The following is a 25,958-nucleotide window of genomic DNA, read 5'->3' on the forward strand; positions in this document are numbered from 1 at the left end:
TTCCTCTTCCTCCTCCTCTTCCTCCTGTCAAAACTTTCACGGTTTGAAGTGACGCTTTCAGGGAGAAATTCAATCTGAGGGGGTTATTGCACGTGTGTGTGTTTGTGGGGGGGGTCACACCCCAGGATGGTCTCTGCCTTCACAGGATTCACATTAACATCTTCCTCCACGGTTTTTAGTCTCAGGACACAGAGCAGATTTCACGGTCAGACGCTGGGATGTGTTGTGATATTTGGATCAAGGTGATGCAGATTTTGTTTGTGAGGCTCATTAAAGTGTGACGGAGACGCTTCAGTCTTCAGGCAGAGTGTGTGTGTGTGTGTGTGGGTGTGTGTGTGCGTGCGTGCGTGCGTGAATATTGAGATCTGCTTTTTAAATTCTCTCTCAAACGTTGAACATCAAACTAAAGACAGCAGCTGCTTTAATCATAAAAAATCCATGTAGTTTTACTCTTTTCATTATGTCGTCTAATGTCGGTTCTATTTATCAACACATCCAGGAAACAGGAAGTTAAGCTAAAATCAGACCCCAGGATTATTAACTCGGCTGGCTAGTAAGATATTAAGGGTTAATCCAGCTCGACATTAAACATTAGAAATAAAATCTAAATGTACCATTAGTGATTAAATGAAAGAACCAGCAGACCAGAATGTCAATTTATTTGCTCATGAGAGAAGCTTCCTTCAGCTCACGTCTCAGTAAATAAAGATTCTTTTATTGAGTTAAAGTTCCTTTTCATATTGGAGCCTTCGGTGGGCAGGTTTGGTTCCTCTGGTTTGATATTTGTCCGCCCTGAGTGAGATGAGGTCGGCGTCCAGATTAGAGGAGGTGGAGTCATTTACCGCCTCCAGGTGGAGCGTCTCCTCCTCTGAGGACCGAATCACCTGCAGCTCAGACCCACAGGACGGTAACTCGAGGCCTAGACGTGACCCTTTTCTGTGGATTTCAGTGTAAATATTTTCACACGTCCACGACACTCCACTTAATGAATGAGATCGAACCTCCGGAGCCCCGTCAGAGCCCCCAGCTGCTCTACAGGAGAGTTAGAACTCATCCTCACCCATGTAAAGATAATGAATCCTCACTTAATGTCACCGTGAATGAAGCTCATAACTCTGACACATCATCCACTGCTAATCGCGTCACGATGACTCAGCACTATGCAAATCCTGCGGGAAAGAACTCTGCTAATCCAGAGCAAACGGTTAAGCTCTTGAGCTCGCCCTCCAGAGCGTCAAAGACAAAATGTGCATAAGAAACCCTGGCAGGATCCATCGCGACGCTCTGCATGGAGGAGCTCCTCGCTCCAGAGCGGCGCAGCAGCTCGTACCCGGAGCAGTGAGGTGGAGGCGGGATCAGTGAGGTGGAGGCGGGGCCAGTGAGGTGGAGGTGGGGTCAGTGAATGTGGAGGCGGGGCCAGTGGTGGAGGCGGGCCCAGTGGTGGAGGAGGGATCAGTGAGGTGGAGGCGGGACCAGTGTGGTGGAGGAGGGGTCAGTGAGGAGGAGGAGGGACCAGTGGTGGAGGCAGGGCCAGTGGTGGAGGAGGGATCAGTGAGGTGGAGGCCGAGCCGCTGTGGGACCTGAATCTTCAAATCCATCTCTCACGTCCTGGAAGCAGCTCCGATCTTTATGTTCCTCCATAGTTCCACTCTCTTCATCGATATTTACACAATATCCAGCATTTATTTATTTATTTATTTATTTGTATTAACTACAAAATAAAATTACTACAACAGAGAAAAGCAACTTTGTATCCTGGCACTTTGTGTCACATTAATATCATGAACTTCTCAATAGAATCAAAACTCTGTGTTGAAGGTGAGGTTCTCCCTCGGTCTTCCTCATTCTGAGGTTTGCTTGGTTTCGCCTGAACGATGCTGGAAGTCAAACTAAAGCAGAACGATTCTTCTTGTTCTTCACCAATGAACCGCAACAAACTGACCGACCAACCAAACCCTGCAGCAGTGAGAGTCTGAATCCTGAATCTGAATCCTGCAGGACAGCAGCAGTGCCGTCTTCTCTTCTCTTCACAATAATAGAATAATGTGTTAATCCCTGCAGATTAACTCGCCCGCCTCACTCAGTGGAATGCCGTTTAAAGAGCCTGTGAATGTATGTGATGTGCTCTCATTAACCCCGCCCCCCTGTTGGCACGTGTCATGATGTTCTGTCAATTTTTTTTTGCATTTGCTGTTCTGCCTCAGCCTCCCCCTGCTCTGGCCTGCAGCCTGCTTCTTGGAGTCTCTTCCCCCCCTGTGCGTGTTGGTATACACACCTCCACCTGCCTGCTGCAGCACCCGCACACCTGCACACCCTCACACCTGCACACCCCCACACCTCTACACCTGCACACATCCACACCTCCACACCTGCACACCTCTACACCTGCACACATCCACACCTCCACACCTGCACACATCCACACCTCCACACCTGCACACATCCACACCTCCACACCTGCACACATCCACACCTCCACACCTGCACACCCCCACACCTCTACACCTGCACACATCCACACCTGCACACCTCTACACCTGCACACCTCCACACCCCCACACCTGCACACTCCGATCAACACCAACTCTGACCTCACATTTAAAGCCGTGGTCCTCCAGATTCCAGAAGTCTCAGAACTCTCCAGCGTAGCTGCAATTTAAAAAAAAAAAAAAAAAAAAAAGGTGTTTTTCACCTCCTCTATGATTTTTAACCATTAACCATCAGACCCCCTGCGGTTTTCCTCCGTCCAGCAAGGTGAGGAGTTAAAGCTCGACTGAGCAACCAGGCTTAACGCTGTGCGGCGCAGTGAACAGTAACTTCTACACTGATTGTCACCAGTAGATCTGATCTGCTGCTGAGTGACTGGGAAGTCCGACAAATACATTTGTACCTGATCACTGTTTAATTACAACTTCATTAATTAGCCCAGACGTTTCTCATCAATAAATATCAAATAATAAAATTTGTTCCGAGTTGCAAAACACAATTTAAACTTGTGAACATTACATAGAGGTTTTCCTCATTGTAGTTTTTGTATTTTATAATTAAATCACTTCATTTAGGAGCCATAATGTCATGATTTCATAGTTTGTTTCTTGATATTGGTTGATTATTATTCTCAACAAGTCAAACACACAGAAATTTGCATAATCTACTGGAAGTTTGTCCACATTGAATTATTAAAGTCAATTAAACTCAGTGAAACGAAATTCAACATTCTGTTTCCATTAATAAGCGGATATAAGTCTGAGCACAGGAAACATGGTGGGTATGATCAGTATGAACTGAAAAGGAAGGTTCTCAGCTACATTGACGACGAGTGTAAAAAATAAAACACGATGGAAGTGAATTAAAGTCCCAGTCCTAAAAGTTACACCGTGAGAAATGGCTTGAATTTCCTGGAACCCTAACGGATCATGACTTTAAAGATTTCTCATGTAAGAACATTTATCTGCTTCATGAAAACTTTCATTCAATGTTTCCTTGTTTATCTTGTTTTTTGGTTTCATCATAAAGCAGTTTATTGTTTTCTCAAAGCCTTCACACACTGGGGGAGTTTTCCTCTTCTTCCTCCGTCACACAGAATTTATTTGACAAGTCGAACCACGAATGAATCGACTTATCGACTGTGTGTCTTTAGATGATCCTCAAACGTCCAGCTTCCACTTGAGACTGGAAACGACCTGGGCTCCTGCAGGAGGACAGTCAGAGGTCGCTGGATGATGTTAAATTCTTCTTTTCCTCGCGACAATGAGGAGAACTTGAATTTTTGACGTTTGCACCAGGAAGTCGTCTCCTTGGTTTCACCTCAGTGTGTGAAAGCTTTGAGGGTTGTGTGGAAGAGTTTCTCTGTTGTTTAACTTGAAGTGCTTCTCTCCCTCTGCTGCCTCTCTCATGCCTCCATTCATCCGTCCATCCATCCGTCCATCATCCGTCCATCCGTCCGCCCACATCTTCCCTGGATGCATGCAGACTTGGAGATGGAGAGTGTAATGCAGGACAGTGCATGGGTGGCCGACCCGCTAAACCACTACAACCTGAGCTCAGGTAGAACCGAACCAAATGAAAAACTCTTCCTCTTCCACTAACCGCCCCCCCCCCCCCCTCCCTCCTCCTCCTCCTCCTCCTCCCTCTGAGTGATGCGTTTGATTCCTGCGTCCTTCTCCGCTGCTTCAGACCAGTTTTTTTTTTCCTCTGTGACCTTTAACCCACTCGATCCTGTCTCCTCCTCCCTCCGAGGGCAGATTAACGCCTGCGTCTTCTTCTTCTCTCACTTACATGAAACCAGGGGTGTTACGGTCAGACGTGTTGGTGGTCGTATGTCTGACCCCCTGTTCTGACTGTCACATAAAACCCAGTGATAAAAATACCTCCACCTTCTCCTCTGTTCGCTCTTTACTTCCTCCATCTGTCCTCAGCTTGTTTTTGTCATTGTTGGTTTTAAATAAAGGATAAGAGCTGCTGAGTTTTGGAGGGTGTGAATAGAAGCAGCTCGGTCCGGATCTGAGCTGAGAAGACTCGGACCCCTCGGGGGCCTCCGGGCTCCTCTGTCCAGGCTCTTGGGGGGAACACGACGATGCGTTCAGGGTGATCCGGGATAATGCAGCGCCGCCGGTGTCTGGCCGAGGCCCAGCCGTGTTTGTGTGTCTGTTGGGTCGCCACTTGAAAGGCGGCGGCGGGACTGCAGCCGCGCTCGGTCTCCACCAGGCCTTGATTTATTTAATCCTTTTACAATGGGGGGGGGGGGCTGTAAACCCTATCCATTGAGCGTTAAGCTTTGTCCTGCAACAGTAAGAATCTGTGTCTGCCTCTCCATGGTGACCGAAAGAGCACATTCCTGCCGGGAGCCGCACAGCAGTGGAAAAACATGCTCGCTCTGCTCAGGGTGACGGTGGTGGAAACTCCTCTTCTCTCCTGTGGAAATAAAAAGCTGTAAACCTTAGATAATTGATGAGAGTCGGACCCGCCAGCCTCTGGCCCAGATGTCTGGGGACCGGCGATCTGGGCAGCTGTGAACACATGAGCCGAGACAGCTGGAAGGGAAAGTGGACGACTCTCCGCTTGCTGAGGATCTCCTGTCATTTCCTGCTGCGCTGAAATTATGAAAGTGTGACCCCCCCCCCCCCCCCCCCGTGTGAAGGGTCGAGCCGAGGCTGCAGGACCAACACGACACCGAACACGGGTCGGGCCCAGATGTGCCGTAAATCGAGCCACTGCAGTGAGATGAACAGGAAAATACTCTAGTACTATCGGCAGCAAGTTACTTTACAGCGCGAGCAGCAGGAAGGGACGTTTGTTTCATAGTGGAGGATGATGAGGAGGAGGAGGAGGAGGATGATGATTTAAACTCATGCAAAGCAGCAGCTGCAGGAAACCTCATCCCACAAAACTCTGTGTGGCCTGAATCACTCGGGTGTAACTTCTGTTATTGTCAACGTTACATCCTTTATTACAGAAAACAGGATGAACTGCATGATTTTTTAATTGTTTGTTTGTATTGCTGACTGAAGTATCACTTCAGTATTCTGTAAGATGCGCTTTTACTTTACTTGCTGTGTCGCCTGAAGAAATAACATGCAGCCACGTACTTGGTGGAAAAGTCTTAAAATACAATAAAGTGTAAAGAGCCACAGGCCACAGACCCCCGAATACTGTACTGTTATTCAAACTGTCCAATGAGGTAGAATCACCTCATATGTCATAGTCTAGTACTGGGGGGGGGTGATACTCTTCTAGGTTTAAAACAATCTGAGCGGGGGGGGGGGGGGGGGGGGGGGGGGGGAGTGGAGACATACAGTCAGAGGAGGTTTTGGGGCTTCAAGCTGCTATTAAAATTAAAATAAACACCTCACTGTGTTGTAGTGGAGGAAAAGGTAATGGAACTACACAGTACATAAGTAAAACTTCTTTTCTTTTCCTTCTGATCGCTCAGAGATGCGTGTGTGCGCACGTGTGTGCGCGCGTGTGTGTGTGTGTGTGTATAATTGCCGTTAGCTTGGAGCGACCACATGCAGCAGGAGTCTTGTGACTCTGGACCCACAACAAATTAGTCTGACTTTGTTTTGACTCAACACGTCTGTTCAGAGCGACTCAGCCCGCTAATGAATCAATCAGATAAAGGTCTCGGGGGTGCTTGGGGTTTGTGGGGGGGGGGGGACTCGGAGGCGGGGGCTGGCTTAGTGTCAACACCAGGCTGCTGCCGTTCAGCTGAATCAGTCCGACGGTCGTCGTGAAGGTCGGCAACAGCGTTGAGCTGAGAGAAGTGAAAACAGGAGCAGGAAGTCGTTTGTGAAGCTACTTCCAGTCAGATAGAGGGAGAACATCAGCAGAGTTCCTCTATGTCCAGGGTTCCACAAATACAAGTGAAGTACTTAACGTTACACACAATACAACAGAGAGGCTGCCTGTCTCCGATATCAAATGGATTGTTTGTCCCTCTTGGCTCAGATGTTGTCCTCAAGTTCTTCTTGAACTTGGCTATTGGAAATCGTGACGTTTAGAGTTTCTAGTTTTGGAGGTTTTTTTTTTTCTGATTTCAGTTTATTCTGAGCAAAGATAATACAAACCCTGCTGCTTTGATAACATAAGTGAACAGATATTTTTGTTGGATTAATTAGTTCAACGTTTCCTCATTTCAGTCTAGTGAAGGTAAATAAACTAAGATGCTTCGAAATACCAAAACACACAAAGATCTGGAGAATTCTTCCTATTTTTCTCAATTTTCTGTGGCTTATGGACTAAAAGCTTCATTAAACTGACTTTTATTTAGTTATTTATTTTTTCCCTTAAGAAAAGTAAACGGACCATTATAAAGTATTTCGTTGAGTCACGTGTTTTTATACGGAACCGAATCTTGAGTTGGATTAAGTAAAAACGATGAATTAATTTGCAATACATTCATGTTAAAATCAGTGTAAAGCAAATTGTACATGTTGGAATTTGTTATTACTTGAAGTGGTGAAGCTTGGACCATTCATTATTGTCATGTGAATGCATGAAGTGGGAATTCCCAGTTCCCAGATGAATAAACCCAGTAAAAGCGCTCTCCGTGGTTACTTCAGGTGCATTCAGACTTTCCAGTTCCCCTTTTGGATAGGATCATTTAAGAGACTAAATTGTTTAATATGTTGAGTTTTTTTGTTGGTTTTAAGTTATGTTGGTGGGATGTAGCCTTGTTGAACCAACACAGAAGCTGCAGGCTTTACTCGGCAGTTGCGGGATGTTCGGAGAGGCGCAGAGTGTGCGGAGGCTCCGCTGTGGAGCCCGTTTGTCCGAGTTCTCCTGAACGCATCACGGAGCGCTGACGCGGAGCAGACCGGCTGTCAGAGCTCTGAGAGCGGATCAGCGGCTGCCTCTCTCCCGCTACACGGACTCCACTGCTCTCTTTGCCCTCCCCGGACCGTCCTCGTCTCTCCCGGCAGAGTTCCGCTCGCTCTTCAGCTCAGCCAGCGGAAGGAAAAGACGAGTTGTACTTTGGACTCTTTGTATTTTCTTGTATGAAGTCATTTCCAGCCGGTTCCCAGTGTTATGGATCAGAGGTAAGAAACTCTGATTTATACTCCATGTACCTACATTTTACTGTGAGGACTGGAGAAAGAAACTTGAATAACCCTACAGTTTAAATAGTTGTTCTTTTTACATCCTCTCTCTCGTGTTTAATCAATTATTGATAATCACAATCTGGGGTTTGTCTAAAATCAGTTTTTCAGCTAAAATCTCTTCAGGAAGTTGTGAAAATCCAAGTTAACTTCGTGTCCGGTTGGGATCCGGGTGAAGGTACATAAAGACCTGAAGGCTCAGCCCAGGCTGACATGTGAGTCTCAGGCTGCGGTGGGAAGTTCAGGGCCTCGGGAGATTCGGGTCTTTTGGCTCGGATCACTAAACGACTCGGCTCCTTTGGCTCCCAAAATGTTCTATTTTTTTCACCCAATTCATTTGAAATTATCAGTGGAATCAACTGCCGGACTACACGATGTGACGTCCCATTTGTAAATTATAAAATATCCCTAGGCCAGACAAAATGATGGAAAATATCAGACGAATATGAATTTACCTCAAACTGAAGTTTTCTATGAAATTCAATAAGACATAAAAAGCTGCATGCAAAAATGTTTGCACTATGTCTATAAAGATGGAACAAAGCTATTTTAAGGACATTTTCTTGCTATAGTGGCTGTATAATCATTCACAGTTCATTTGGATAGCGCTTTATGTTACACACATCCACACAAATGTCTTCACATCCATCAAATCACAATTACATACATCACTCGTTCAAAGAAACTGAACAGCATGAAAACAAGACTAAAATCCAAATGTGCAGTACATAAAAACTATAAAAACATACAAAATACAAGTGTATAAACACAGAAATAGATAAATAAATAGATTCTTATCTCTGTGATAAAAGCATCTAATCTCTGATGGTTTGACTGGTGTCTGTATGGTTTTAACTAAACACGGTGAATAAAGTAAAACTTAAATAATGACAGTAAGTAAAATGTAAATAAAAACAGCATCCAGGTGACCAAAAGGAGTTTGATTCTCCAAACACCATTAACATACAGTCAGCGGGCTCTTTGATAGGAAACCCTGCAGTTTGATGAAAAACAACAGTTTAATCTGAGATGTGAGCAGGATGAAACGCTGCTTTAGTTCTTCTTCAAGGTTTGAATGTGAGTGAGAGACGCCGGCGCCTCCAGACCTTCACCAATCAGAGATAAGAGACGAATTCCAGGTTCTTCTCAGAAAGTCACGAGCATAAAGAGTTCAGAATGATTGACAGAAAGTGTCATAAAGAGAAGAAGAACACATTTCTGTTAAAGGACATTGCTACTGTGTCTGAACTGAGTGCTGACATGTAATCTCACTACTTTATGTTTTAAGTAGATTAACTGAATAATAAATAAAGTAGTTACACTGTGAGTCACAGTCGGTGAAGTTGAGCCGTGACGTTGCTTCAGCAGAGTTAAACTTTAACTGCAGTCTTGGTGTTTATCTCAGCTGTTTCTCTTCCACTGATTGGGATCAGTTGTAAATGAAGACGCAGTAAAAGTCTATCAAGTCTCCGGCGGCGGCGGCGGCGCCCTGCTGCGACTGGTGCTCTGATGTCAGCGGGTCATTGTGACGGACTCTGTTTACACTGGACTCACACACTGTGTGTGTGTGTGTGTGTGTGTGTGTGTGTGTGTGTGTGTGTGTGTGTGTGTGTGTGTGTGTGTGTGTGTGTGTGTGTGTCTGTGTGTGTGTGTGTGTTTTAACGTTTCATATTTTGGGTTTTGCCGTTGAGCGTTCACACTCCTGCAGCTCGATGCTGACCGCCGTCCTCGTGCTGCTCTACCATGTGGTGTAAATACCAGGCGGGACCACACACACACACACACACACACACACACACACACACACACACACACACACACACACACGAGCCGGATGAATGGTGTAGGCACAGCGTCTCCCCCTGCCAGTTTGATAAGCAGAGTAAATATTATTTCGTCGTCCTCCGTCTCCCGGAGCTCGGCTGCTGGAGGCTTCGTCCTCGAGACGTTCTTTCCTCTCTGGAGGAGGAGGAGGAGGAGGAGGAGGAGGAGGAGGAGGAGGAGGAGGAGGAGGAGGAGGAGTCTCACTTTCTGACTCGAGTACTGGACGTCCTGACGTTTCTCAACTATGAAGGAGAGATTGGCTAACCCCCCGATGACACTCTCTGTCTTTCCGCGTCACAGCGCCTCTACAGGCCTGGTAGAAGTACTACAGCGTTGTCGGTGGTTTCATGTGAACGGCGACGTTTTCGTCTCGGATGTGTAGGATGATGTTTCAGCTGTTTTGGAAACCGTTTTCCTCTGCGGATTCAAGGCTTTAACACTATTGCAGAGCTTTAAATTCTTTATCTGGCTGCTGTGAAATCATCTGCATCTCTTCAGAGGCGCTTTTATGAAACACCGTTTATTCGGCTGGGGAACGTCAGACCTGCAACGTGAATCAAACAGCATGAGCGTCAGGCAGTCTCTCTCTGTCCTGTTCTATTTTTTAAAAGTCTCCTAAATTTGTGGAAAATTCCCCCCAAGTGCCTCCGGCTCTGCCCGACGGTCACAGAAAGGTCTGAGCCTCCATCGGTTCCATGCCGCTGCAGAATGCCTCCATGCAGCAGAGTCATCGCGCTCCTCTCCTCCATGACTCAATAGGCCTCCAACACCAGAGTCCCTCCTCCGTCCTCTGACATGAGACCCAAAGCCTTTTCCTGTCATGCCTCCACAGTCGGTAAACAAAGCTGCCTCAGCGTTCCTGTGAGGAATTCAGCCCGGAGGGGCAGCAGCAGCTGCCGGCATGGAGAAGCGATGTGCTGCTGGGGGGGGGGGGGTGAAGCTTTAAAAGCCAAAGTTAAATCTTCTCATTATCTGTGTTTCCATGATGTTGGACCAGCTCCTGGTTCCATTCTCTGTTTGTCCAGATCATATGACCAAGAGTCCTTGGGCAAACCCTTGAATAAGGATGAGATTTTTACCTCCAAACACAAGACAACTTCTACGGCCCCCTCGTATGAATAAACATGGATGGTTTTGATATCTTCATGATACAAGAAGAATTCCCGTTGTTATCCGTCTGAATGAGGTTAACATGACTGCAGTAAAAGATGGAGGCGTCTTATTGGCCGCCTGCTGCTCGTTGAAGTGACTCATGTCTTCCATTTACAACTTGGAATTTGTACTTGAAAGACATTAAACCCTGTCTGTCTACCTTCACGTTACCGTGGGGACAACGTGGCGTCTTCTCAGGATGTAAACTTTCTGCAGCTTTTCAGCATGTTTGGCTTTTTTCCCATCGGTTAGCTTTGATGCTAATGCTACTTGTAGCACCAGTGAAACGAGACAGCCGCCGTCCTATTGAAGACGTTTTACTCTCGGAAAGGTGTTTGAGAAGAAGTTAAAGTGAGACAGGAAGTCAAGCCAAGCCACTTCCTGTCTTAACAGTTAATCCTGTAACCACCCCATGTGGTTCTGTATGGATTATTTTGACCTGGTTCTGATTTATAGGAGTGAATCTGCTTCTCCAACTCAGTGCATTGTTCCAGTGAACACTGGATTATTAATTCAGCTCCAGATTAACTTCCCCCTCCCGTCAGCTCATTAGTTTTACTCCGCTCCTGATGTTTGTGCTCTAAAAGTCCTCGGCGGACGTCCAATTAGCTGCGCCGCCTGATGTTTCCCTTCCTGTGAGTGTTTGGCAGCTTCTCATTAGTCGGCCTCTGATTCCAGAAGGTCTGCTGGAGGAGCTTCTGCACGTCTCTTCTTATTAATAAAAGTAATGTTCATGTGAAGTCATGGCCTCAGACTGCGACGGCGATCAGCATCAGCTGGAAGAAACACTTCCTGAAATACAAACAATAGAACAAGAGGGATGAACATCAAAACTGAAAAGTTCTTTATTATCAAATAATCACATTAATTAGTGATTCTCTTCTTTTACCAGTTCAGTAAAACCTGGAATATTATTCTGATTTGTTTTCACTTGAAGTTACATCAGTTAGTGGAGGAAGATGCTCTATAATCTGGATGTTGGAGGAGGAAGATGCTCTATGATCTGGATGTTAGAGGAGGAAGATGCTCTATGATCTGGATGTTAGAGGAGGAAGATGCATTTTTATTAACTCCTGAAATAAACCACAAACAGTTATTTACCTAAAGTCCTAATGCTGACAACAAAAGTAATGCTGAAGCTGGTTGTGACTGTTGACATTAAAGTAATGGATTACTGTATCGTGAGTACAGTAACGTGGGACTTTATGACGTATTACAACACTGCGCTGCGTAATTCAGTGTGAACATGTGAGATTAAAATATAAACATCAGCAGTAGTTCTTCGTGGTTTGGGTTTGAAGCTGCTCGTGCTTTACAAGATAGTTTTACCTCTTTACAGTGTAGTTTTACCTCTTTACAGTGTAGTTTTACTTCTTTACAGTGTAGTTTTACATCTTTACAGGGTAGTTTTACTTCTTTACAGTGTAGTTTTACTTCTTTACAGTTTAGTTTTACTTCTTTATGTTTTACCTCTTTACAGTGTAGTTTTACTTCTTTACAGTGTAGTTTTACCTCTTTACAGGGTAGGTTTACCACCTTACAGGGTAGGTTTACCTCTTTACAGGGTAGGTTTACCTCTTTACAGTGTAGTTTTACCTCTTTACAATGTAGTTTTACCTCTTCACAGGGTAGTTTTACCACTTTACAGTGTAGTGTTACCTCTTTACAATGTAGTTTTACCTCTTCACAGGGTAGCTTTACCTCTTTACAGTGTAGTTTTACCTCTTTACAGGGTAGTTTTACCTCTTTACAGGGTAATGATGGAAGCTACATTGCAATGTTTTAAAGTGAATCTCTGAAGGAAAGATGGTTTGTTCTGGTACTACCTCCTTTAGAAGATGGAGGTCTAAAGTATTTGAGACTCCAGGCAGCTCCAGTAAACCAACCCTGCTACTGTCATCCCACCCGGCGCCGACTGGAATTCCTACCAACGGATTTTGGATCAAGTGCAGCAGCTCCATTGTTTCCCGCTAAAACCATTGTTCGATTCTCTGCATAGCCTTTACACGTTTCCTCAGAGTGGAGCGGCGGCGAGCAGTTTCAGGAGCTTACGCCGGTTCCCAGACGAGGCGTGTGATTCTTTCAGGTCCGTCTTGTGTTGTTGTGAAGGCGAGCGAGGCTTCTGCTGCTGGATGAGGTGGATTCCTTTGTAGTTGCCTGGGAGGCGGCATTTAGCAGGAAGCCTCGGCTTCAAGGAAACGGCGCCTGCATGAAGGGAGGGTTTGCATGAGAATGAAGCTGGAGCGCACAAAGGGAAAAGTTAAGAGGCCGCCGGTCTGGAGTTTCACTCCGGTACCCGGGGAGATGTTTGTGTGAAACTCGAGTCCGGCTCATCTGAGATGTGCTCTCCTCCTCCTCCTCCTCCTCCTCCTCCTCTTCCTCCTCCTCCTCCTCCTCCTCTCAGTGTCTAAGAAGCACGGGAAGCTGATCACCTTCTTGCGCTCCTTCATGAAGTCCAGACCCACCAAGCAGAAGCTGAAGCAGAGGGGCATCCTCCGGGAGAGGGTGTTCGGCTGCGACCTGGGCGAGCACCTGCTCAACTCCGGACATGACGGTGAGTAACGCCGGGGGGCGGGGCAGGGTGGGGCAGGGTGGGGGCGGAGCTCCTTCAGGGGACTCCGTCCAGGTTTCACTGGTGCACCTTCACCTCTTTCTGTGTTCACGTCTCAATAAAAGTCCAAAATGACTAAATAAAAGCAACTTTTGATTCTCGTGGTTCCACTTTTGCCTCAATTTGTGCTTCACTTGTAAAACTACTGGTTTTCTTTTTCAATTCAATTCAACTTTATTGATACAGTGCCAAATACAACAAAGTAATTTCAGGGCAATTTTACGGAGAAAACTCAACAATTTAACAGTTTAAAATTTTTACAGACTATTCTTAAGTCAAAAACTTTGATTGCTTTTGTTTGTTGAGGCGCCCCAAAGGATGAATAAATTAATTTGACTTGAGATCAGCCTCACCATCCATAATCTTTCTGGAATATTTGGATTTGAGGTAGTTCTTATAAATTTGGTGCATTTTTAGATATTTGTTTTTATTTTTATACATTTGTTATCATCTCCTTGCATGAGAACATTCATATTATGAGGTTTTACTGAGTCACAGCAAACTTTTACTTTAATGTATCATGAGAATGTCTTGGTAGGTCACAATGAAATATAACAAGCAATCACATTTCTAACGTTCGCCTAAGGTTCGTGTAGTTTTGACGGAATCCTTAAAAGCCTATAAAATGAAACCCTGATCCAGAGTCCGGATCCGGATCACCTCCAGAATTTAATAGAATCTTTCATGGCTGAATTTCTATCTGTGGTGAAAACTTAGAACAAATCTGTAGTAGTTTGACGTAATCCTGCTGCCAGATTGATAAACGGCAAAGATTTTTATTGACGTCTTTGGCGGATGAAATAAAGCCTCAACAGGTTAATGTATAATTCCACAAGTCAAAGAGAACTGATCCTCCAAACAAAACAAATCTGAACAATGTGTGACTTGTGATTCTGTTTGTCATATTTAAATAATGTATTCTGTCTTTACCACTTCATGAAATCATTTTAACTTCTCATTAATAGTTTCCAGAGTTTGAGCTTGTCTTCTCTGTGGTTTCATGTTGTTACATCGGCTCAACGCTCAGTGGAGTTTCTCTTGTTTGCTGGTAGAAAAACGCCGCTGAGCTCAGAGTGACCGTGAAGGAGGGAGAGCCGAGGAGGTTTTCCTCCGGGAGGAAATCAGAAATAAACCAATGAAACCAGGGTTTTCTTCTAACTGTTCTTGAGATTTCTCTCCCAAAAAAAAAAAACCCCCCGTAGGAATTTAACAGTGAAAGTTAAATTTAAGAGCGACGGAGTGGACGTGTCGGTCCTCCGCCCCGTCGTTAGATGCTCCGTGTTTGAAGTGTAAAACACTGAATCGTGTGCAGCGCCGCTCTGGTAGCAATTAAGATGTTTTAGCTGCGGTGAAGTCGATGTTTACATTCATCTGCAGCAGCCACATTGATTTTCTGGGCCGCGCCGCTCGCCAGCTGGCAGACGAGGCTCTGTAATGTAACACCCCCACCCTCACCCCACCACCACCCCACCCCACCCCCGATTAATGAAGCCACTCTTCTGTCCTACAATGATCAATAACGTCATCTCACTGTGTGTGCGTGTGTGCGTGCAGTAATAAGACACTGTAAAACTTTTCACTGCTAACAAAGAGAGGAACTGGTGATTTGATCTCTTCAGGACTTTAGAGTGAAACAGGAAGAAGAAACAGAAGAAGCGTCTGAGCTTCGTCTGCTTTTAAAAACTGGTAGAAAAGTTGAACAACACGTGTCTAAATGCTCCTATGAGACTTAAATAGGAACCAAATGACTTTTCCACGCATGCAGAGAGGTCTGTGTGTGTTTATCTCATGATGTGTGCGTCTAGAATAATTCATAGTGAGTCTCTCTCTCCTCCTGCACCAGGACTGGAACTGAAGTGATTCACTCTAAACTCTAAAGTAGGAAGTTCAAACTGTGTTCGTGCTGAAAGATACCGAGGTGTTTTCTGTTAAAGTCGACATTCTGCCTCCAGCGCTCTCTCTCTCTCTCTCTCTCCCTCTCTCTCTCTCTCTCTCTCTCCCTCCCTTCCTCTGGTGGCTCCCGGTCGTCCCGTTACCAAACCAGTCCAGTCGTTCTAATCCAGGTTCATTTATGATTCAGTATCAGAAGGTTTCATCACACAGTGGACGTGTTTGTTTCGACAGGAAGATGCACATATGTGTGTGTTGATGTGTCGGGATCGGCCGCCATTCACTGGTAACTTAGTAACTTAGTAAGTTGAAGGAGTGAATTTGACTTTTAATGTTAGTATTTCTCCTAAATGTTTTCATACTTTCATACATGAATGAGGGCAGTGGAGCCCCCCCCCCCAGCCCCAGCCTGGTTTTATCTTCAGCTATGTGTGGAATTTGTCTGAACAGCTGCTGTGGCGATGGTCCGACAGGCTGTCATCCTCCCTACACACACACACACACACACACACACACTCGCAGATAAACAGCTCGTCTGTGTGATTCAAGCTGCTGCAGAGTCTCCCGTCTTCCTGCAGCTCTAGCGTTTCCTCTCTTCTTCTCCCCGCAGTGCCCCAGGTCCTCAAGAGCTGCACCGAGTTCATCGAGAAGCACGGCGTGGTGGACGGCATCTACCGCCTCTCCGGGATCGCCTCCAACATCCAGAAGCTGCGGTGAGGAGATCCTGTTTACTGGAGGACTAGCTCCTCCTCCCTGCTCCTAACGCTAACCCGCCGCAGCGGGAGGAGCATTAGCCTGTAGCCACATTAGCTATGATTATGATCCAGATTATAGAGCATCTTCCTCCTCTAACATCCAGATTATAGAGCATATTCCTCCTCTAACATCCAGATTATAGAGCATCTTCCTCCTCTAACATCAGATTATAGAGCATTTTCCTCCTCTAACATCAGATCATAGAGCATTTTCCTCCTCTAACATCCAGATTATAGAGCATCTTCCTCCTCTAACATCAGATCATAGAGCATCTTCCTCCTCTAACATCCAGATCATAGAGCATCTTCCTCCTCTAACATCCAGATCATAGAGCATCTTCCTCCTCTAACTGAATCAGCCTGTACACTGACCCACACAGTTCAGCCAAGCTATAAAGCTACACTACAGTATTACAGCTACGAGTTAGTTTTCATCCCAGTTTATATATTCAGTAACTTTCAAAGTAACTCAATTACTAAGAAAGTAAAACGAGAGTTAACAGACTGAGTGTCTGTCGATGTTGGACCTCATGTTAGATTCAGTGGCTCTTTGGGAAACACTAAATAAACGTGGGATTAAAGAAGAGACTCTGCTGCTCATCCAGTATCGTCCTGGTGGAGCGACTCACAGTCACATGACTGTGTGTGTGTGTGTGTGTGTGTGTGTGTGTGTGTGTGTGTGTGTGTGTGTGTGTGTGTGTGTGTGTGTGTGTGTGTGTGTGTGTGTGTGTGTGTGTGTGTGTGTGTGTGTGTGTGTGTGTGTGTGTGTGTGTGTGTGTGTGTGTGTGTGTGTGTGTGTGTGTGTGAGCACAGTATTAGGGTGGAATGCTGCAGCTGTGGCACTTTTTGATCGCAGCTCGCAGAGAGAGAGAGAGAGGGGGGGGGGGGGGGGGGGGTCGTCCTGCAGAAGAAATCCAGACAACAAATAAACATGATTCACTCTGTGGATCAGTTTAGAAATGTAATCTGATTACTTTATGAAACGAGGCTATAAATCAGATTCACACTATAATAACCCTAAAGTGTGTGTGTGTGTGTGTGTGTGTGTGTGTGTGTGTGTGTGTGTGTGTGTGTGTCATTAGTTTTTACATTAGAAGTCCTGGAACGCTGCAGATTAGTGACATAGAATCTTTTTATATTTCTAACAAAACCAGACAGGAAGCATCACCAGAGTGAGTCTGCCAGTCAAATCCAGATTATCGGTCCTCCACAGGCTTCGACTGGTTTCTTCCTCAAGTCAATCAGAACTTGTTTTTTAAGCACGACCCTGAAATGTAACTCTACTTTCTTTTCATCTCTTCTACTCATTCAGCTCCACGTTTCTGCCGGATGAGCTGGTTTGAACACACTGACTTTGCCTTCTCTCTTCTTCTTCTCTTCTAATCTTCTTCTTCTTCTTCTTCAGACACGAGTTTGACTCTGAGCAGATCCCCGACCTGACCAAAGATGTTTACATCCAGGACATCCACTGCGTTGGCTCGCTGTGCAAGCTGTACTTCAGAGAGCTGCCCAACCCGCTGCTCACCTACCAGCTCTACGAGAAGTTCTCAGTAAGCAGCAGCACAGCTTCTCTCCTCTCACAGGGTCGATTCTGGACTCCGAGTGGCCGAAGCTCCGGGTGGCAGACCTCTGCATCTCGTTGACCTGAAACAAATGACATTCCTCTGATTCATCTGGCAGGATTTCTGCACATTCGTGTCTCAGTTATGAGTCACAAACACCCCGAAAATAATCTCAGTGCAGCCGACACACCCTGTCATTACAAATGCAGCAGAGCACTTTGAGTGACCGGGAAGAAAAGCTCTGCTGAGGCCTCTGAGGATGGAGTAAATGTTTGCTGGTTGTTATGGCAGCTGTGTGTGTGTGTGTGTGTCTGGGGGGGCTGGAGGGGGGGGGGGGATGAACCCAAACTGTGACCGCAGGAGGAGCCTGGTGTTGAAACGCTGCTGTTTTCTCTCTGAAGGACGCCGTCTCAGCAGCGACGGATGAAGAGCGGCTCATCAAGATCCACGACGTCATCCAGCAGCTTCCTCCGCCGCATTACAGGTCAGTGCGAGGCCACACTGCCCCCCTGTGGCCGGGCCGAGAGCTGTAGGCTTCCTCCGTGCATTCACGTCAGCTGTCAATGTGGAGGTCCACCATGGCCGCCGTCCTGTGCACCAGCGCTGGGAGCCAATTAGAAATGTGACGGAATGAATCTTTGCTCTGCAGGACGCTGGAGTTCCTGATGAGGCACCTCTCCCGCCTGGCGGCGTTCAGCTACATCACCAACATGCACAGCAAGAACCTGGCCATCGTCTGGGCCCCCAACCTGCTGAGGTGTGTGTGTGTGGGGTGGGTGGGTGGGGGGCGGCATGCAGTAAAGTCTGTGAGGTGGAATTAAACCGTAAAGAATTATTTGTGTTTTCGGCGTCAGAAGCTCCTGTGATGTCGCTGAGAACTGCTTGTGGATGTTTTGTATGATTGTGCCATGCCAGGGTGTTTCAGACGTCAGCTTGTGGACGTTTCTGATTCAATTCTTTTGCTTGGGGGACGTGTGAGGGGTTTCTGAGACAACGCCAAAGACAAGACAATCAGAGAAATATAAAAAAAAAATGAACAAAAAACACATAAAAGCTTTATTTTAAATCTGGAAACGAGATCAATGAAGAACTAAAGAGTGTCAGATTTGGTGTGAATAACATTGATTTATCAGTTTTTTTACACTGGAACTACAAACTTTGAGGTATTTCAAGAGTTTGTGATCATTATAATCTCAGCTCAAACATCTCATCTGATCTTTGACTTTGAGATCAGGTGGTTGTGAGTCACCTGACTTACAAGCCACAATTATTAAGAATCAAACAAAAAGTCTTGTAATATTTCCACTAATAAGTGATGATGGCAGTGACTCTCTGAAAGTGGCTTCCTGATGTCAGAGGGATCAGATCGAGGTGTGTTGGAGCAGGACTCTGGAAACATGCAGAACAAATGATAACGTCACGTCAAATAACCACTTTTCAAAATAATACGTGTTTTGATTTGTGCTTCGATGTTTTGGGGGGACGCTGCTGCAGATTCCTGCACTGGTTGATCCTTCCTCTTTTTCTTCCTTTGTGTCTCAGGTCGAAGCAGATTGAATCTGCCTGCTTCAGCGGCACGGCGGCCTTCATGGAGGTCCGGATCCAGTCGGTGGTGGTGGAGTTCATCCTGAACCACGTGGACGTGCTCTTCAGCGCCAAACTCAGCTCGTTGATCCGAGAGGGAGCCGGTAGGAGCCGGGGTCACGCTGCTGCTCACACTCTGAACACACACTTCCAACTCGTCATCACCGTCCCTCTTCGTCTCCAGGTCACAACTCTCTGTCTCGGCCCAAGTCGCTGCTGGTTTCGTCGCCGTCCACCAAGCTGCTGAGCCTGGAGGAGGCTCAGGCCCGGACGCAGGCTCAGATCAACTCTCCCGTCACCGAGGACAGCAAATACATCGAGGTGGGCGAGGGGCCGGCCGCCCTGCAGGGCAAGTTCCACACCGTCATCGAGTTCCCCACGGAGAGGTGCGTCCTTCCTCCTATCCTCTTCATCATAGCTGGATCTTTGTGCTAAAAATGCAGGAACATGTCGCCCCCTGCCGGAGGTCCTCTACTCCTGCAGCAGTGATGATTCACCGCTCATCTTCTATCCCTCTGCTGTTCACTCACAAAGCTTCCTGACAGTCAAACATGGATTTGATTTAATCACACCAACCTAGATGTTCACAACATTTATTGTTCTTAATGTTCACCTTGTATCTTCTTTCTTTCTGAGTTACAGACGCTGTAAAAATAAGCCTTATATTTGAATTATGAACTGCTCTTTCCACATTCAACAAAAATCTGCATCCAAGGAACAAATGCTAATAAACTAGAAGCAGCAACTGAAGGCCATGTTTGGTTTAAACTTAACATTTTGTGTTTTTACTAACAGATAACTCCTGTTACTTCATTGTTTTCATTGTGAATGTTGATATAATGTTAGTACCTTGAACATCTTTCCTCTTTGCTGATCAGAGTCCTGTAGAACATCAGAGTTTGATGTTTGATAAACTGTAGATTTGATTAGCTCGGTAATGAGCTAACGCACGTGTTCGTGTCTATGAACAACAGGAAGAGGCCTCCTATCAAATCCAAGAAGTCTCCTGTGGGGAGCTGGCGCTCCTTCTTCAACCTGGGAAAGTCTTCCTCCATGTCCAAGCGGAAGCTGCACAGAAACCCCAGCGAGCCCAACGAGCTGAAGGCCATGGCTCTGGCAGGTGAGAGCTGGAGCGCGGCGACTGAGCGCCCCCCGGCTGCCCGGACGAGGCTGACCCTCATGTGTTCACCTGCTGTTGTTGCAGGAGGTCGAGGAGACACGGCGACGCTGAGGTCGGCCAAGAGCGAGGAGTCGCTGAGCTCGCTGCACCACGTCGAAGGTGAGCGCTCGTCTCCCGCTGACATCGTCCCGGTGTTCTCTGTCGTCCAGCGTGTTGAGCTGCTGGTGTTTTGTTCCTCCAGGGGAGTCGAAGGTGTTCCGCCCCCGCCGCCCGCGCTCCAGCAGCGACGCCCTGTCGGCCTCCTTCAACGGCGAGCTCCTGGACAGCCGGCAGCACTGCAACTCCTACGACAACCTGGACGGCACCGAGGACAGCGACGCTGATGACGGGCCCATCTGCGTGCCCGCCCTCATCTCGCCGCCCCGCTCCGCCGGCGAGGACGTGGACCTCAGCCCGCCAGACATCGGCATGGCCTCCCTGGACTTTGACCCCATGTCGTTTCAGTGCAGCCTCCCTGACACCTCCTACGCCTTCCCCCTGGATGAGCCCGGGGCCGCGGCCGGCGCCTCCACGCTGAAGAGGAGCCCCGGCAGCGGGAAAGCTAACGGCCCTGAGCTGGTCTCCGCCTCCTTCCTGGGCGGCCTGCCCTCGCCGCTGCTGCCCTCGCCGCTGCTGCCCTCGCCGCTGCTGCCCTCGCCAATGCTGCCAACAGACTTCAGCCCGGCTGCTGCGGAGAGGCCGGAGGGCAGGAAGCTGATGACCACCTCCTACTCTTACACCGACAAGCCCACGCAGGCCGTGTCGCCCATCAAATGTGGGAAGTCCAGCAGCTTGACACCGTTTACCACCGTCGAGCTTTTCTCCACCGAGACGCCCGACAAAGACGCGGCTGCACACGCCGCCTCTCCGCGGTTTTCTCCCCCCTCGAGACCCAGGGACTCCCCCCCTCCCCCTCTGATGGGCAGCGTGCTGCTGAGGGCGACTGAGCCGTCGCTGAGCGAAGCTTTTCAAATGGAGTTGCACTCCAAGCTGGCAGCCTTCGACGCTGCAGACGGCCGAGAGCCGAAGGACCAGGACGCCGTGCGGCAGCCAGCAGCCGCCAGCAGCCAAGAGCCTCAAGGTAGGAAACGGAGAGAGAGTCACCGTCTCCTGTAGTTAGACACCTGTCTCACTTAAACATAATGTTCAGGCGTCAGCAGGATCAGAGGACCTCAACCCCCTGTAGTCACTGCCTGTTCAGGAAAAGAGGTGAAAATGAACATTTCAGTGTTTTAATGCTGTTACAGCCTCAGAATTCACCCTCATTTTGTAGTTTATGGTGATAAATGTGACTAACAATTGTACCAGGCCTCACTTTTTAACTTTTTAGTGTGCTGACTAACATGAATTAATGTAGGGAAAAGTTTCAGAGGAAGATATAGAGTTCTATTCAACATCTAAGATGTCAAAAATATTACAAACAGCAACAACAATAAAACAGCTAAAGTAGTAAAAAAAAGAATTAAAAAAAGGCTTCAGCAGCTAAAAATAATGAAATATCTGCTGTTAAAGTAGTCAGACTCCATAAATCCAACTTAATTTGGTAACTAGAACAAAAATCGACATAATATATTTCAAACTGTCTTAAATATTGAAAAATTTCACCAAATTGTTTTTGGCTCAGTTGCGTGGCGGAGGCACCATCATGCAGTGGGACTGTTACTCAATGACTTTCCATTGAATGCGATTCGTTGTAACTTGTTACTTCTTGTTGTTCGATAACTTTGGATATTTGATCAGATATTCTGAAAATACATAAGCAGTGAATGTGTTTGAGCTCCATTTTTAACTGCCCCCCTCTGCCCCTCCCCCGAAGCACCTTGAAACCCACCCGCCTGCCATCATTCACGCTCTCTGCCATCTTGTTTATTCGTTCTTCTTCTTTAGAGCGCTTGTGTTTTTGTGTCCCCGCTAGGAGACCTAGTTCTGGACTCTTCAGAGGACCTCACCCCTCCTTCCCTCAGCTCCACAGCTCCCTCCTCTGCCCCTCCCCCCCCTCCGCCTCCTAAAAATGCTGCACGTATGTTGGCCCTGGCCCTGGCTGAGTCTGCCCAGCAGGTCTCCATCCTGGCCCAGGCCCGGTCGTCCGAGCCCCCCACGCCAGCGTCCCCCCTGCCGGAGGTCCTGGACCCTTCACCGCTGGGTCTGGTGTTTCAGACTGCCTGCGAGGAGGGAGCAGGGTGGGGGCGGGGCTCTCCACCACCAGCACTCAGCTACACTCCAAATATCACCACAGTGTCGTCTGTTCAGTCCACTTCCTGCCCCGCAGCACCGCTGCCCCCCGAGGTAACCGGCGGGGCCACGAAGCGATCGGACAGCGTGAAGTCTTCTCCAGGTCCGGCTGAAGCATCACGGCACACGGAGGCCACGCCCCCAGACACGCCCATCTACAAGTGTGCCCCGCTCCCCCCTGCAGCCGGCCTCAAGTCTCCGACCAGGCGGAGTCCGGAGAGGCCGCCGCCCACTGCAGGACACGCCCCACTTCACACCGGCTCGTCCAGCAGCACGAAGGCCGCCACACCCGGTGGCAGCACACACACTGCAGCCCCACCACTACTTGTGCCTGAGGTAACTCCTTAGTTACTTCCCAGAGAGAGAGACCAGTAGATACCAGTATCAGGTCAATACTTCAAGAGGCTAACACACTAGCGATGCTACACATGACAGACGTATGACTGATAGTCATGAACACTGTGTGTAAGTACACGTATTGGTACTCGGTATCAGGTAAGAAGCTCAGTGTTGATCCGACAACAGTCAACTAGAAACTGGTCCGTGGTTCTGAACCAGCTCTAACTGTAAACTTTATTCGATAGAAAGGTCCTAAGAGCTTTAAAAGTAGAGCCTGTTTTAACCTCCTTAACCGAGATCTTTGGTTCTTTTACAAAACCAGTTTTCTTTGTTCTCTTCTTTCCAGGTCAGACCAGAAGAGACTGTTCCACCTCCAGTTCTTCCAAAACCTTCAGAACAGCCACCTCCAGTAGCTCAGAAGCCTAAAAGGCCTGCTGTCTCACTGCCCCAGCACCAAACCCAAAGTCAGCACCAGAGCCAAGCGGTGACCCAAACTCCTCTTCCAGTTCAGACGCAGCCTCAGCCCCACCTCTCCAAGGCCAGCGCCAGAGTGGCACCCACCTCGGCGGAACCTGCAGAGAAGCCTTGGGAGGCCATAAAGCCTGTCCAGCCCAGCACAGAGTCTTCCAAATACCACGACTCGTATGGACACACACCCCCGCCCCCCCCAGTACGGACCATGGAGAGCAAGCTGGCCACAGCGGCTCTGAGCCAAACGGAGGCGTCCTACCACGTCCTGGGCGAAGGCACCCCTCCAGGACACCCGGACGAGGCCCTGCCTCACCACCCCCATTCCCCTCGGAAAGCTTCCACTCACCAGCCGGCCTACCTGTACCATAAAGGAGAGCCCATCCTCATAGAACCTTCTGGAGCTGCGTACTACCACGCCAGACCCGTTCCTGTGGGGCCACAGTCCGTCCCGCACCACTACCGACCCGACACCCTCCCCCCGCACTACGTGTCTAAATCTGAGCCCCAGATCCCGTACAGCGCCCGACTGGATAACCGATACAGCACTTTAGGCCCCAGGTCGCACCACCACTCCATGAAGTCCCGAGGTACCCCCCGCAGTGTGTATGTGTCTCCAGGGCCCGGGCATCCGGGTTACAGCCACGACCGGCCCCACGGCTACCCCACCATCCGCAGGGTGCACTCGCTCCACGTCCCCTCCACCATCCGCTCGGTCCCCATCCAGCGGACCGAGGTTCCTCCAGACGACGAGATGTTCTTCTACCACCGGCCCGTGTATCAGTGCAAAGCCTACCAGCAGCCGGCACAGTCATCCTCACAGACCGACTACCACGTCACCCAGCTGCAGCCTTACTTCGAGAACGGGCGCGTTCAGTATCGCTACAGTCCGTACTCCGGCTCTGGGCCCCTGGAGTCTCCGTTCTACGACATCGACCCGTACGGCACTATCAGAGTCAGGCACGTCCACTCCTACGGCGGCCGAGACGCCGGAGCCGTCGCCGGGCGACCGGGCGGGAAGGCGAGCGGGTACCACTACCTCTCCCGCCACGTCCTCCCGCCAGGAAAGGAGCACAGCTTCGTGAGCAGAGACATGCCCCCGGGTCACGGTGCCAACGAGGCTCCCGCTTACCTGGCATGGGATCCGGAGGAGTCGGAAAGGCTCCGCATGCACTCCATCCGCAGGGAGAGCAGGGCACGACTGAAGGTCAAAGGTCCGGTGCTCTCTCAGTACGACAACGTGGGCTTGTTCACGCCAGCAGATATTTCAGGATATGAAACTCTGCACCTGCGCAGCAAGTCGGACCCGGGTAAAGCTGTGCTGGTAGCAGCTGAGAGCAAAGACGGCCGCTACCTCCCCAGACACGCGGCGTCGGACGCCGACGCACTCATGTACCTGGAGACGGACAAGCACGCCCAGGGCGACAAGTCCGACGGACTCTGCAAACAGAGCGTGTCCAAGAAATGCCAATCCTCCCACTCCCTTCCCGCGACTCTGAGCCACAGCCTCTCCCACCCGCAGGAGAGCGACGGAGACGGCGGCAGGTCCAAGCACTGGCAGCAGGAGTTCCCCGGCAAGAGGGCCTACCTGCCGCGGTACGAGTGCCCCGATTCGGAACACCACCCGAACATAGCCAAGGCGCCGAGCGGCTACCACGGGGTGGACGAGCAGCCGCCGGCGCGCTCCAAGTCGGAGCGCTCGCACAGCGTCCGAGAGCCGCAGCACTACGGCAAAGCAGACCAGGACTACGCATACCAGAAACACGGCACCAAGACGGTGCAGTCCCACTACGACAACCTGGACGATTACCACCCAGTACCTCAGCCTCAGGCCCCGGTGCAGAAACGTGGAGGCGCCGGCTCCTACCCGGCGCCGGGCTTCTCGGTGAGCCAAAACAACAGAGCGTACTCCACGGCGCTGGGCCAGGGAGCCTTCCTCCCCACCGAGCTGGCCCTGCAGAGGCCAGAGACGGAGATCCGGACGGAGTGAATCCTTTCTGAAGGGAGGGGGACTCTGATGGGCCGAGCAGCCTCTGCAGGACAGTGGACTGTTGTATCACTAATATTTTTGCCTCTCTGTATTTTTAATGAATTGTAAAGAATATTGTAAGACTTTTTACAGAAAGTCCTGAATGTACCTGAAGTTATTGTCCATGAGGTCATGTTATTGTGATTGAATGAGACAGTCGCCGGTCATTAATGTGTATGACCTGAAAGAGGTACGATTAACAGGATCCACAAAAATGTAAGATTATATATATACTAAATATATATAAATATATATATATATATATATATATAAAGATATAAAGATAAAAATTGAACTATACAAATAGAAATACTAGTAAAAAAAGGGATTTTTAGTTGTATTTGTTTTTTTAGACGGCGCTGGGTATGAGCATCAACTGGGACGACGGTTTGCATTTTAGAAATGCATGCACTCTCTATCTCTTACAGAACAGTTCTGTGTCGTTCTCTATCCGTTGCGTTCTCTCTGGATGTTACAGCACAAGTTGTGAGAGGAGGGTCGGTGTGGGCTGTGCTCCCGGCGCCACGGCGTGACGAGGAGCCGCCGCGGCGTGACGAGGAGCTCGCCTTCAGTTCAGTTAGTGGTTCTCTATGTCTTATTTTCTCTGTGACTGTGCCATTTTTACGTAACTTTGCTATAAAATCGATTTCAATGACTTGTGATAGAATGTTTTGGTACTTGGTTGTGTTCTTCGTTGGGAGAGGGACCAAACGACTCGGCACAGTCGGCACATACGGGATAAAAACGGAGAGGCT

At 48.4% G+C, this 25,958-nt stretch overlaps 1 protein-coding gene across 4 annotated transcripts in view; it reads left to right on the forward strand.

Annotated features, from left to right (window-relative positions):
* arhgap32b (Rho GTPase activating protein 32b) overlaps nt 1-25,407 on the forward strand; it is a 110,899-nt gene extending 85,492 nt beyond the window's left edge. For 2 of the 4 annotated variants that reach the window (XM_080483045.1, XM_080483047.1), the window contains 14 exons: nt 2,205-2,255; nt 3,973-4,047; nt 12,979-13,128; nt 15,686-15,788; nt 17,236-17,380; nt 17,794-17,876; nt 18,042-18,149; nt 18,935-19,080; nt 19,161-19,362; nt 19,951-20,096; nt 20,181-20,255; nt 20,338-21,216; nt 22,051-22,703; nt 23,053-25,407. In XM_080483045.1, coding sequence (XP_080339171.1) covers nt 2,205-2,255; nt 3,973-4,047; nt 12,979-13,128; nt 15,686-15,788; nt 17,236-17,380; nt 17,794-17,876; nt 18,042-18,149; nt 18,935-19,080; nt 19,161-19,362; nt 19,951-20,096; nt 20,181-20,255; nt 20,338-21,216; nt 22,051-22,703; nt 23,053-25,164 — 4,928 coding nt within the window. In that variant the 3' untranslated portion in view covers nt 25,165-25,407. Of the gene's footprint in view, nt 1-2,204; nt 2,256-3,972; nt 4,048-7,488; nt 7,539-12,978; nt 13,129-15,685; nt 15,789-17,235; nt 17,381-17,793; nt 17,877-18,041; nt 18,150-18,934; nt 19,081-19,160; nt 19,363-19,950; nt 20,097-20,180; nt 20,256-20,337; nt 21,217-22,050; nt 22,704-23,052 lie in introns of those variants that run through there. The other 2 variants (XM_080483046.1, XM_080483048.1) reach the window with 2 other exon arrangements.
* The last annotated feature ends 551 nt before the right edge of the window (nt 25,408-25,958 follow it).

Source organism: Lipophrys pholis, assembly GCF_963383615.2.
Source record: "Lipophrys pholis genome assembly, chromosome: 16".
Classification (NCBI taxonomy): Eukaryota; Metazoa; Chordata; class Actinopteri; order Blenniiformes; family Blenniidae; genus Lipophrys; species Lipophrys pholis.